General features: G+C 46.3%; 1 protein-coding gene across 3 annotated transcripts in view; it reads right to left on the minus strand.

Moving 5' to 3' along the window:
• Nucleotides 1-202: 202 nt before the first annotated feature.
• LOC135378894 (sodium-dependent glucose transporter 1B-like) overlaps nt 203-14,607 on the minus strand; it is a 78,593-nt gene continuing 64,188 nt past the window's right edge. The window contains exons 2-4 of one of the 3 annotated variants that reach the window (XM_064612055.1): nt 13,097-13,223; nt 6,574-6,732; nt 203-3,514 (exon numbers count right to left, since the gene is read on the minus strand). In XM_064612055.1, coding sequence (XP_064468125.1) covers nt 2,487-3,514; nt 6,574-6,732; nt 13,097-13,223 — 1,314 coding nt within the window. In that variant the 3' untranslated portion in view covers nt 203-2,486. Of the gene's footprint in view, nt 3,515-6,573; nt 6,733-13,096; nt 13,234-14,607 lie in introns of all 3 variants that reach the window. The other 2 variants (XM_064612056.1, XM_064612058.1) reach the window with 2 other exon arrangements.

Raw genomic sequence — 14,607 nt, forward strand, 5'->3', positions numbered from 1 at the left:
GGGAGAGGGAGCAATTGTAACGACGGCGAAGGCATAGGCGTGACGCCCGTGTCCGAATAAACGCATTCCTTGCCTCATCGTTCACCTACGCACCTCGCTGCTCTGTGGCTCAACTATATCTCTGGCTTTGTGCATACATAGTACATATTCACCAATACATGCATGTAATATAAGGACATATGCGTATCATAACACTCGTGAATGAAGTATAATAAATTTTATTGTATCTTGTGCACCTGGAATATATAAACACTGCACAGTACATTTTGCATGGTTCTTTTTTTTTTTCGGACAGCGCGCTATTTTATGGATCTGAGACTGCTGATAGGTGCATATATTTCAAGGCATACCTAACCATTTATATGTTGTTAATTTATTTCGTTGCACTGGAGCGAAATTGCATTTTTTACATCCGAAGTCTTGGAGTAGCTCAAGTACACATAGTACACATAGTGTAGTACACATATGTCTAACATGGCTATCCAACCTTATTTATCCAATGGCGTTGAGTTTCGCCCCTGACGATGAAATTCCCTATTCATCATCTTGAAATAAAGTTGTTGTTGTTGCTTAGATCGTTTTTAATAATGGGACCCAAGTGTTCATAATAACCAACGCTCTTCAATAGCTTAGGTACACCGTAGCCTCCCAAGCAGCACAATGTACCGAAAGTTGAGTGCAATAGGGGTGGACGGTATGTGTCTTATCAATGTTATTTAGTTTCACGAGTCTGTTCAAGGCCTTTCACCTACCCGCCCACCCCTATTGCACTCGACTTTGAGTACATTGTGCTGCTTGGGCTTCAGTTTGTTTTCTAAACAGCGGTACATCTTTGTTGTCTGGCAACAGATACCTTGATCAGATGTAATTATCATCAATCATTCGAGGCACCACTCGGCTATGTTGTCAAGAACGCCCCTCATTTTTTTGTTTTCTCAGAAACCGATTGAATTGAAATAGACGTTCGTGCGAAATCAGTCGCACAGTAATTTACAGATCGTAGCAATGATCAGGAACACCATTCTGACACTGTTCAATTGAATCGATAATAGACTGTCATTAATATCAAAGTTAAAGCACGGAAACGCAAACATTTTGTGCTTACTAAGGACCCCGAAATGTGTCTGCATGTCTGGTGATACAAGCCACATGGCAACGTGATGAGTCAAGTGTTATTCGATGAAATGGCGCTCGATGAAATGGGCGGACACCGGCTGGCCCAAGTGAGATAGAAACAACCATGGCCATTTTGTCTCATGCAAACATTAGTGAATTCAACGATTACTCCTTTATGTAGTGTAGAGCGTTTCCCACGTGCCTCTTGTGGCGGAGGACACTGCGAAGCTAGTGTTGGCTTTCCGCTCAGTACTCTGGGTTCTGTACTTTTAGCCCGTATAAAATTGATATAATTAGAAACGTAGAATAATAGTGAAGACTAGAGAGCGTGATTTTTAGGCAGTTAACAGTATCGTTTTCTCTTCCGATTGGATGGATAGTTCAACGCTCCTATTCTTAGCTTATCAGGAGAGAGACAGATATTGTCCGCAATGATGATTGGCATATTGGGTGCTATGCGGGTCAAGAGCGCCACCCGTTAGCGCCTAAAAATCCGCTCTCTAGTGAACGACAACACGACCAGTTATATTCTGACGATGAAGTGGGCAGGTTTGCCACTGTAGGAGTGGAACGCTACTCCATAGCTAGGGGTGTAATATGAGTGGTGACAATGCTGAGTGGTGACGACGATGAAAGATGACGGTGACGATCGGAGCGGCGATCCTGATCGTGATCGTGGGAATGTCCGAGAGCGCTGTTGACTAGTGAAGACTTACAAATTTTCTCGTTAAAATCGAATGTGGTGTTTCTCAGGAACCGGATTGCAAACTGCACGCATTTCTCCGTACAGTGCAGGGCTCTAACGAATATATCTCTTCTAATGCGTTAGCTATGCCCTCGCAAAATACATCATTTGAAAGCGTTATTAATATGCTTTCGTTCCGCGTGAAGCTCATTAACGTCAGATATACGTTGCTCTTGAAAGGAGGGTGGAAATTTTGAGCACAGTTCACGTGCAGTACAAGGCACACAAACGGGAACGCAATTAAATTGAAGTACAGACAGTAAGAACTGTACTGAAGGAGACCATGTTACGATTTTTTTTTCGTTCGCAGTTGACAGAAGAGATGCTTCGGAACGCACGACAGAGAATTTAAACGAAGAAGGCATCTCCTCTTCTGTGTGGTAGGCGTATGAGTGCGGGCCAGAAGCTATGAATCGCCGTCTAGGAAGAATTTCGAGTTTATGGGCTGTTCGGAAAAGTGCAGAGTCTCTTACACTAATAGTTGAATACTTAATACTTTACAACAGACATTACGGATGCAAAAAAAAAGATGGAAATGAAGCGGTCAGGACGTTTTGCACTAATCCAGATTCCAAAAGCTGATGGTCCTCCATCCGACACGTTACAGACTCGGTAGTCATCCAGACTAGTCATTCGATTTCACTTCAACAGCGTCATTTGCGTTTTCTGTCTCTGAACTACCCTTAAGCTTGTTCCGTTTTCTAGTGAGCAAGTGCAGCACAATGAAGATGATACTCATCGCTATCGCCAACGCCAAGCACAAGTACATCAACACCATTGGGAAACGTTCTATGAACGGTCCGACTAGTACCGGTGCGAGCATGGCGCCAAAGCCGTCCGTAAATACAATCACGGACATCATATTGCTAGTCACTTCCATGTAGTCGGCACAGAAGGAGACCACACCACCGTAGATGACCGCCTGTCCCAGGCCAGATAGGGCCGTTCCAACCCACAGTACCACGCTGGACTTTGCGCCCCACACCGACAGCACACAGAAGGCAAAGAGTAATGTCACTTTTGAAGCGAGCAGCAATCCAAAGGGAGACACCTTCATGGCAACCAGTGCTGCAAGCACTCCCGCCGCCGTGAACGTTGCGAAGAAGAATTCCGTTAGGTACACAGCGGTGGACTTCGGCATGTGCAGGTCGCTCTTGACACCAAAAGTCGTCAACATGTGTCCATAGGCGCATTCCATGGTTACGTAGGCAGCTATGTAGACTCCCGCTAGGCCTATAAGAATTCTTGAGAATCGGACGTCACTGGCGGCGGATGATTGAACGGCTTCAGTGTCCTTCGTCTGACGAACCACTGTGTCATAGTTCTTGCTCTTATCAACGATGTAGAGGACAGCAAGAAAGACGACAACCGCAGCAAGGTAGATGGTGACGATGAGAAAGGCATAGTGAATTCTGGATTCCGGTGTAGTTGCTGAAGAACGGCTGCTGACTGGAAAGTCGTCCACAGTTGGCGACGTGCTGAATAGCGAATGGTTGGAGGTGGCATTTGGGTCGCTGTCATGAGCGTCGACAGAAAGGAAAGGCTGGGCGAGTAACGGAGCCAACAGAGATCCCACACCGAAGCAGAAGTGGTAGATATGCTGTGCCGGTCCTGGATTGTCTGGCCACAATTTGATGAGGAGGACCAGGGCACCTGCAATGTGAAAAGGAGAACTGAGAGGTCGCAGCTTTGAATTCCAGAAGAAATTCCCACATCGCCGTCAAGGTAAATCAGTATTCGGAGTGAGGTCCCTCTGTCATCGGATTGGCTTAGGAGGGGAAGCGTATGCCATTTTCGTAGAACTTTGCATGCACGTTCCAGAAAGCGTGTGCCGCCGGTTTTGAGCACTAAGAAGACGACATGATTCAGAATTTCGCCTTAGGTGCGTCATTCGGTTAAGTCGGTGTGATGCCTTATGCCCGGTGCTTCCCAAGCAACGGCGGTAGGCGACGGGAAGATAAAATGCTCCTCATCCCCGTGGAAAGGGACAAAGAGGAGGCGTCTATGTAAGACAGAAAAGGCGCAGATATTGTCCGACGTAACTGTGCTGCTCGTACGCGCGCTGCACAGTTGCGTGGGAGAACTCACACCCTCTATGGTCTAGTGGCTACCGCGACCGGCGACATTCAACGCGCTAGGACGTCGCCCGCGCAGAATGGAACGGCGCAGTCGCAGTCGCGCCGCTGCAGTCACAGCGACTTTGCGCATGCGCAACGGTCGCAGGCTACTGCTGAGGCGCGTCTGACAATAAACGCATATTTCCCGGATCGCTTACTTGGCGTGTCTGACTTCGGCTATCGCTGACTCCGACGCCAAAAACGTTGGACTATATCTGCGCATAAAGTGAGAGATTGACGCGGATAGAGCTGGACTGTGTCTCGTTTTTGGTGTTCGTCATGTACGAGCTAGTCTGCGCCCTTTCCAGTTTCTAGACTGAGACAAGGCTTCGCAGTTGAAAGTAAGCAATAAAACTGCTTTCTTGTAGCAGTTGTAGCACTCTTAAAAATGGTGTTCGCGTTCTTCCTGGCTGCGGCAATGGTCAAGACGAGTCTGGTAGTGAATCCTGGTAGCACTCCTGGAAGGAAATTTCGACAGAACCCGTTTTTAAAGGGCAACAACTCCCTTAACTGCACTGTCTAGCCTGAGAATATACTGCGTATTAGCAAGACCGTCCCGTGCCATTGAAATCCGATAGTCATTGTGGGACTGACAGCGCGGCTGAGCGAATACCGCATACGTTGGTTAGTAGGAGCTCCAATGGCATACCGAACACCGGGATGCCGTGACATCGAATACCCCACCCACCTCCCTCAGCTGTCCGATTTTCTACAGGCTTTGCGAGAGACTTTCCACACGGCTGATCATATAGTTCCTCCTGAAGTCGGCCACGACGCTTTTCAAGTAAACACCCATCTCGTGAACATACCAACCCTGACGACGTTAATATTGCCTTGCGGTTGAGGGAAAATACAGGACGTGAAGAACCAGGGGGTAACGATTTTAAAGAGAGTGGCCAACCCTTCTTGGAGGATAACGCTAGGTTGGGTCACGCACATCCTTCTGTTGTTATCAGGGTGGATAGCAAACACATCTCGCCCTAAGAGCACTTTTTCTCACTCCTGCGTCTCCCTTGCACCCAGGGCATTAACGCTTCATTGCAGGTTCGTGAGTCCGTTGTGTATTTTCCCTCAAACGCTAGGAAATGTTAACATAAACAAAGCCACCACCATCTAGTCTGCCTACTGCTGCTGTCTTCATTGAGCACACCAACCCTCCCTCTCCCTTCACATGACTTCTCTTACTTTCCTCATCCTTTACATTACACTTCTTCGGTCATTATCACGTTGAGACGGACAAACTAATGTCATTGGCCGCAAGTTCAGTGACGTCACAGCTCACGGGATGCACGTCCATGGGGAAGCTGACGTGGCGCATGCGTTCTTCCAGGTGCGGACCCACAGCCTTTGTAGCGTCTGGATGGGTCAGGTTCTCTCGTTTATGAAAATCACTTATATAATAAATAATAGTAATGAACAACAATAACAAATAATAATAAGTATGATGTTGTTAAACTGCACTCACGCTGAAGTAAACATTACTCCCAGCACTGTGTGTCGGATATTTCCGGCGCACGTCGAAAGAACCCCTGGTGGTCGAAATTATCCGCGTTCCTGTGCACCTGCACACGTGCATGCACGTGCAGCATGTCGCCACACAAAGAGGCTGACTCATCTCTCGTGGAAATCAATTCCCAATTATATTATACTGCATTCGTACAGCATGAGGGGCAGCACTCAAGCGCACGGGGTTTTCGTGTTTGTCTATATTGACATCGTGTTCCCTTGTGGCTGCATGTTTCTTCATTTCAGTGTCCGCATGGGTAAAATTTAACAACATTAGCGCACTTACCCTTCCAGCACATATCCATTCGTATGCTAGAAACCGTCTAAATGGAGGAAATACTCATATTTCATTAGTAAAACACACAGCGCCACACATAACAGCGTAAAAACGACAAAAAATGACAAATAATTATGCAACTAAAGACGTGCACAGACGTTGCCATCCATGTGCACATGCACAGACGTATCCACGTCTGTCACGCCATCCACGTGCACAGACGTATCCATGTATACTTCGCTGCACAATTTCTCCTGTCGACAAACTGGTGTAGACATACGTTTAATTGCTTCTTCTGTGGTAACCCATCACCACGTACACCGAGAAAGCCTGCGTACTCGTCGGCGTGACGTAACAACTAAGAGTCAGCTAATGAGGATCGTATCTTAAACGACCGTGGCCAATCACGAACATGCTTTCCACGGTAGTAGCTATGGAGACAAGCCACCGTAAGCCGCATGGCGGCCACTGTCGTCTGCGAGTAGTGAACGTCCCCGTGTACTAAATGGTAAAATAAAATAACGCCCATATTTGTCTCAAGGCTGATTTTCTGGAAATCGCGTTGCACTTTTAGTCTACAGGTTCAAATTTATGAAGTTAGCTACAATAATTTGTGTGTTCTTGAATTTCCAGAACGGCGAATCACAGTAGCAGACGAATTCTGGCGTCATGTGTCCACGTAGCGAAAGAAAGAGAGGAAGCATTAAGCAGGACTTCTGTGTGTATAGGTGGCGTTGGCTAACCCCCTGTCACGCGACCCTATAGAGGAGTCTTCGATGTGGGCAGAAATTTCGATCCGAACTGAAGCTTACCTGTGTCAAAGCCACCTACTCCGACGCCGTTCAAGAAGCTGGCGAGATAAGCCAAGTAGAGGTTCACACTTAACGGCAGGAACACGAAGGTGCCAGACATCAACGCCACAGTGAGGGTTATCACCAGTTGTTTGTTGCAGGTTTCGAACAGGTGACCTCCTGGATGGATGATAATGTTCATCGTATTGTGTCAATGTGCCTTGACATTGTTAAAAGCGTTGGCTTATGTTGACTTTGCTTGGCTTATGAGGGAGAGTTCAGCTGAGTTAAGCCTTAAGAGGGGATACCACCTCCGGCGGACCCATGTACTTTCTATGGGACAAACTTCGCAGTCTCTTTCGGTAAATAATTAACCGATTTTCACGAGACTGGTCTTGTTGGATAGCGTTCGAAAATGCGCTTTGTCGCTCCAGGAAAAAATATTGGTTTTCTCAAGCCATTTTTCTAAACACGTTACTGAAGTACAAAAAATTACCAAAATTGGATACTCAAGCTTTGACATGCTCTTCTAAAAAACTTATGCAGAAATTTTCCTGAAGCGGCAAAGCAAAAATCTTTCTATAACATTTTAACACCAGGATCATCCGCATCCGATTATCTCTTCTCCAGATATATGATAAAATATGAAGGCATGTAACGCGCTGCTTGACTGATGTATTCTGCGCCTCCCTGTGGCGCCACATCGCGGGCTAACGGGGTAAAAAGAATCTCTTCGCCACCTTATCCTAGATAGAAATCCAACACCTTATCCTAGATTCCCTTTCCTGAGAGGTTCCCTTCCCACTGTTTAAGTCCTTGAAACAGCTCTTTTTGGAAGATTAAGTAATGGAACGACAAAAGCGTCTGCTGTTTGGGATAGAGTCACTAAAAAGGGATTGTCACACTATAGTCACTTTAGTTTGGGATAGTTGGAGATAGTGTGTGTGTCGCAATCTCCAAGTCTGTTCCCTGCCTTGGGTTTTTCCGACCTGATCGGTATGACAATGCACGTTTTCCGGCAGGCAGGCCTGCCGCTATGTCGTATCGTCTTTCTTTTCTGTGCACAGTGGCCGCTAATTTTTCGGTGAAGGGACCATGGATCCTACGTTTATATGGTGCTGTCTTTGTAAGCATACAAGTTTTTAACTTGACTGAATATGAAAATCGGCACTGCTTTTGTTATTAGATGGCCCGGTAAGGGGTTTAGGAAAAAATGTTCTCCCCAAAGAAATGTCCACAGAAAAAAAATGCCCCCTTAGGGACATCTGTTGTGCGTTAGACTTCGTAGATCAACAAAAACCCAAGTCGAGCTGCCGCTATAAGAGAGCTGTTTATTGTACGAGTACCAAGTGCGGACTGCCTCTAGACAAAGCACGCCAGGAAAGATAAACAAGGGTGGGAATATGAGACGCGAAAGCCTTGAACTCGCCGTGCGAAGGCGCGGTGTGAAGTTGAGTCATCGGCTGAGCTCGAATGCCAGATACCCCACATTTCCCCTCCTTTGGAAGTCTCTGACTCAGGAAAAGTCTTTGGCGTAATGCAGAATCCACTTCTGGTATGCTAGTGAGACATATTCTCACAAGTGCTAATTCTTTCATGCATTTGTGCATCTGCGAGGTCTGTAGTTTCGGCCAACTGGTCATCACGTGAACTGTGTGACAGCGGGATGAGATGCGACCGATTGCGGCGAAGATCACCGCTCTCTGTTGTCACAAGATAGGAACGTGGTGTTGAGGCTGGGCCTTTCACGCATCCTCTTCTTTGTACATCGATGAACAGCTCTCTTATAGCGGCAGCTCGACTTGGGTTTTTGTTCCTCTACGGAGCCCAGTCAGAAAATTATGTCCTACGGATGTCCATCGGATATACTTTCACGGTGATACGGATATCCGCAGAATAATGAAATTCCTCCAGCGGAGATACTACGGAGATCCACTTGGCCGGGCTTCAAACTTCCTACGAACATCCACTTTGCGGACCTAACCAGGAGCTCTCTGGGATGTAGCGTGTATCTCGAGCGCGTGTTACGTTTTTATATTTCAGAAGTCAGTATGCGCTTTTTAGTAAAATATCAAGCGTGTTTCCGACATCTTTTTCACATCTGCCACCGTCTCCGCTCGTTTCACTTTCTGTTGCTCCGCTTGCTTCCCATGAGGGAAACTCAGCGCGGCGTTTCAAAAAAAGAAAAGAAACAAGAAAAAGAAGAGGAAGAAGAAACAGCAACAGGAGATTGGGCCACTCAGCCCAAATGCTTTGAAAATGAGATTGCATTCACTTCCAAACAGGGAACAGACACTGTACAATTGTGTTCTCGCAAGCTTCTACACATTCGAGAGCCTTGTTCGCCTGGGAGTCGAAGTGAAGGGTGAGCTGTCTAAGTTTAAATCGATAGCGTGCATAAACAACGGTGAAATGAGAAATTGTTTGGCGTATTAAGTCGGCGTAGAGGTAATGTCTCTGTTTCTTACTCATGTAGTTTGAGAGAGTGAGTTGGTTCATGGAAAGTCGAATTTCTGCAGTGCTACATCGTCCCGCGTTTCTCTCTCTCTCTTCAAATACATGATCCGTACAGCATCCCATCACGGAACTGATTCGGACAATCCGCGAAACAGCCGCAACACGACCTCCTGTGGATATACGGCTACGGATATCCCTCCAAAAATATCCGAGGAGAGTCCCACGGAGGTCAGTTTTCGGATATGGACATTGGGATCTATTTCGGACGTCCGTTGGAGATGGTGTTCTGTCTCTAACGCACAACAACATCCACTTTCGATACGCGTGGGCTTGTTCACTTTGGACGTCGACTTTTTACTACAGTGTGAATAAACACGGGGGGGGGGGGGGTATATGAAGATTTATTAAAGAAAAAAGGCGAAAGAGTAAAGAAATGAGAGGTCAACCGAAGCCAGTAGTCCTATATTCTATTCGAATTCCGAATCAAACCTGTAATTCAACGTTCGAATTCCTAATCGAATAGATGTTTCTTCCAACCCGAACACATTTCAATAATCGCGAAGCTGCACACGTTAGACTGGCATAGCCAAGACATAAAATAAAGTAAGAGCTACTTCCTATGCTGATCCGTATACATATCTCACGTACATCTTTATATCCCAGCATATGCTGTATATGCATCCGGTATCCATATAATAGCCGTATATTTTTTTGTAGTCTGTCGCTAGATAGTTTGGTCTGAATTAATTATCATCTATCACTCTCGCCACCTCTGGGATATGTTATTGAGGGGGAGCGGACAATGGACCATTTCCGTCAACGCGTACGTGCATGCCTAGCCCTTGCGTCCGGCATCTTTGAGTGGAAAACATCTCTATGGACCCACCTGCGGGCGATTGTCATGTTTACTGTAGGGAGATAATCGGTATCAAGATTACGCGGACGTTTCAGGTCTGGTAACGAGTACAATGCGCTGTCACCTCTTTCCGCATTCTTCTTCCAATCTTCTCTTGCTACTTTCCCAGGCAACGTGCTAGTCCGAAAAGCGTCACCATGTTTGGGGAGGGGAGGAGGGGGAGAGAGACGTCTTTCTCCCCCTCCCCCCTCCCCAAACATGATGACGCTTTTCGGACTAGCACGTTGCCTGGGAAAGTAGCAAGAGAAGATTGGAAGAAGAATGCGGAAAGAGTGCACGACGTTCGACATTCCGCCGCCAAGGGCGACGCGAATATGGAAATGGTCTATTGCTCACCCCGTTCTATTTTACCATGAGCCCACCCTGACAGTTTCATAATTTATTTTCATCTTTTCCACTGTGTGAAGCAGTGAATAATAAAGCGTTTTCAATCAAGTTTCTTAATTTTTGAACTTTTGAGAAGCGAATGCTTCGTCCGACAGCTGCTAAAAAGCCAGCTTAAGTCTTCCCTGTGTGAAGGGGAGGGGGGAAGAAATACGTTTATTAAGAAAAAGAAAGGAAAGGTTAGCAAGACGGAGGCAAGCTTGCTGTTCAAAAAAAGGAGAAAGAGGGAAGAAAAGGAAAAGAAAAAGAACGAAACTCGGGGCATCAAGTTTTCAGGAAACGACCACAGAGCTCATTATTTTAATCAGCATTATAACAGCCAGTCTAAGCCAGTCATCCCCCCAAACACAAGAGCATGTTCTCCTGTAACAAACATTTTATAATGTGCCACCAAACACGACACATAACTTGCGAAAAGAGCAAGCACGTAAAAAACTTCGTGAGCATTTGTCCGCCATGAGCTTCCGGGCGGTGAGCAAATATCCTGGATCCGTTATTGAGACCTCTCTTCTATTTTGGTTTGGTCGGAATCCGATTTGACTGATGAATAAAACAGACATCACATGAAAACAATACCACAGTAATTTACTACCCCACATTAGATTATAGCAGTAGTCACCTGTTATGACACTTCAGTTGAATAGGCAATAGACTGTCAAATAGCAAAGTTATCGCGCGGAAACACCGACATTTTCTTGTGACGCAGTTGGGTGTGACTCAGCGCAACAGTAATAATAAGGTACGACTAATGGGGTGACTAATATAGGAAGAGAATCTTTCTATCAACCTCACGCTACACCACGCTACCTCAAGGGTGCACTCGGGGAAATGGGGTTGAAATTGAGAGACATTTTTCTAATTAACACTGATGTTAATGAACAGCAAAAGCTGCATGCCATTGAACGAAGAATATAAAGGCATCGTCATCGATCATATTAGACCCCCGGGCTATGGAGTAGCGTTCCACTCCTAGAGTGGAAAACCTCCCCACTTCATCATCACAATATATATGTTGTTGTTTGTTGAAAGAGCACTGTTGTTTGTAATGTTTATGCGTTTTTAATCTTTTTAATGAACCCCAGACAAAAATTAATCCGCAGCGTAGGCAACGTTTGATCTAAGCTGCGACATCAGAAGGAAAAACGTGCCCAGCACACTTTATCATCACTCCTTCATGCGTTCCTAGACCATTTTACACCCTAGTGCTTTACATTGAGGAGAATGACGACCTCCAGAATGGAAAGCGACGGACGACACGGAACGTCTAGGTAAATTGTAGCGAGATAAGATAAGTTGATAAGGAAATTTAAAGATTGCGCCCGTTTAATGCCGAATAAGTATTTCGTATATGGTGGATACCATGTGTATGGGTGTAGGAGAAAATGGTCCAGAAAAAAAATGGTATTCAACTATTCTGGTGACCGTTTCATGCTCGACAAGTGAGCCATAAAACAATTTATCGTTTCTTTTATATACCCGTTTATCTCTGTTCACTCATCTCCAGAACAAAGAAGATATGTCAAACCACTAACCTATTTTCAATCTTGGCATCTGACGGTTTCGGTAAATCCCGATTCAATTCCATTAGTGCCCCTGCGAATTAATTTTTATCGGAATGAAGTTCACCAGGGTGCGGACAATCGCTCATAGGACAAGAGCTCACCGAACGATATCGCTCACACTTTTACCGGAAAAAAAAAGAGTACTCTTTTTTTTTTTTTTTGCTTCCATGTTTTTCTTCTTGTTTTTTTTTCTGGGGAGAGGGGGCTCCATATATTCTAGGACCATTTATTCCAACACCCATATGCCAGACATCAAATAGGAAGGAAGTGTGACATTGTAGTGGAAGTTGTAAACAAAAATGTTTTGTCGCCTATTTGTGTCCTCCTGGCCGATTATGACCGTTTCCAATAAAGGAGGAATAACAAATGGTATGAGACTCGTAAACATCAAGCGTAGGCTCGTTTGCGTGCGTGTTATGTGGATTGGATTTAGATTGTAGATTTTATATGGTTAATGTAATGAATCAATCAATGCACCACACTTTTTCTGTGAATACACAGCAGTGGGCAATGCGAAAGCCGTCAGTCTGCAAAATGTTCTACTGTTGGAATTCTCAGCCAAATAAATATCAGCTGGTCAATATAATTTTATAGAAATAAGAGCGGCGAACGAAATGTAACACTTGGACTTTGCGTGCTGGTGTCGAAAAACTCCGATATGAAAAGCTTAGGAAAGCTAAGATAACATCAACCCCCAAAAGTCAGTAGATGCAGTCCATAAACAGACAATTAAGAAGAATTCGCCTTGGTCGGACCTGCCTTTTTGCCTTTAGCTCAGTTGACCTTGGTAACCCACACATGACGGGAGATCCCTGCACCTCAATAGTCAAAGAAGTCACACGTGCTTATGGAACTACACAATCCCGCGGAGGAGTAACTCGTAGCAGTATTGGTTAGAGCTTTCACCTTGCTGAGCCCCGGATGTTTGTGTGGCGGCTACCATGTCGTGGAAGAAGCACCGTATAGCTTACTTAGGCAAAATACCATCATCTCTTGCTTATATATGCCGACAGGAACATGTCTGCAAGCGCTAAGACGACATCTAAACAAAGTCACATGACCTCAAGACGTTTGACGTTTTCTATTGCGTATGACCAGGACAAAATGGCGGTTTCGCGAAAAATTCCTGCTTGAAAGGAGTTATAAAAAATGGTGAGTTTATGTCACGCCTGTCAGAATTGTATTCCTTGTTCGCCCTTTCTGTGAGCTTCGTGTGGTCACTTACCAACAAGAGATCCTACGAGAGTTCCGACAGACCGGCTGGTCATCAGGTGGGACACCGCTCCGATGCTGGCGTCGTACAGTTCATGCAGGTCTAGCAGGGCAACGCCCGTCAGTGACATGATGCAAGCCTAAAATGACCTCAGAGCAAAAAATAAAAATATACGACGGCTGAAATATACACATAAATTACGCATAAATACAACAAACTAACGTACGACGACACGCAAAACATTACTAATCTGAAACAAATCAGCAATGTATAAAGTTAATATATTTTCTGATTATGTAAGCGTATGTTCTATAACCTCGCCTTCTGGCGATGAAACAGCTCTACCAAATACCCAAAATAAAGGTGTTGTTGTTGACCCTCGAAGCACTGAGGGACATTCTTCGCGCGCACGACAGATGACAATATTTGGATGAGATACAGGTGTGTGGAAGGGCCGCTGGGCTGCGATATGCGCTGCACAAAGCTCCAATTTTGGCATGGAAGAAGGGATAGTCTGCGTATTGACACCAGACCCATCCTCCAAAGTACTTCGGCGGAAGATGCGCAAAAGCCTTCTACTGCTGTGTAGGCACGATATCTTAACATTATGCCTTTTAGTGACCCTCTGATCATGGAAATGTCCCATAGCAGGTGAGAGGGCCTATGGTTTCGTCTGCTGTGTGCGCAGTACGGAACTTCCGATATTGCAGCGCTGCGCGGCGGAACTCCTGCTCCATGAGCAGTTCTCTTCCCTTCCAACCAGAATATTTCATAGGGATGTTGATCGTGTGAAAAGGATACATTCTGATCGTGCTCATGAGAAGAAGTCTCTGGGCAGGCCACGTGTGAACAGGGAATGAGAAATTAGCTTCCTAGAAGCACCATACGACGGGTCACGTTAGCTGAGAAAGTCAACGAGGGCGCTCTGCGCACGCCACTGCAGGCAACTGTAAAGCGGTGTAGAGGACGATGGTGTTCCCCTACATGGGTCCCGACCGGCGATGATGGTATGCCACGGAGAGCCGACCACTGTGGCCTAGCTCCATGGCCACGCCGGTGGAACTGAGGAGCGGGTGCTCCAGGCGCGTGCCCATCCTCGTCGTTGTCCACCGGCCGCCCCATCACTTTCCCCCTCAGACGCGGAGCGGCGATAAAGCAGGTACCCACCACTTCACTAGAGGAGGGCAGCGAGGGCGACCGTGATTGACATGCACGGTTGAACAGGTTGACGGCACGGCACACGTTGGCAAAGCACCACAGCTGACGAGTCATCACGATCTGTTAATCCGAGAAGAGTGGAGAAGGGAGTGAGGCGCTGGCGAAGTGGTGGTCCTGGGGAGCCGCTACCGGCACGGCAGCCTAAGCTCTGAGAGTCCCATGGGAGTAAAGGGTGAGGCTATGCGAACCGTGGAGAGATGCCGAGACGCTGGCTGAAGCGTGCCGTGGCGTCGGCTGCCGCGACTGCCGCGACCGAGCACGCAGTGAAAGAGCGCCGGGGTGCGGTGAACATCGTGCAGAAGTGA

This window comes from Ornithodoros turicata, chromosome 1 (genome assembly GCF_037126465.1).
Source record: "Ornithodoros turicata isolate Travis chromosome 1, ASM3712646v1, whole genome shotgun sequence".
NCBI lineage: Eukaryota > Metazoa > Arthropoda > Arachnida > Ixodida > Argasidae > Ornithodoros > Ornithodoros turicata.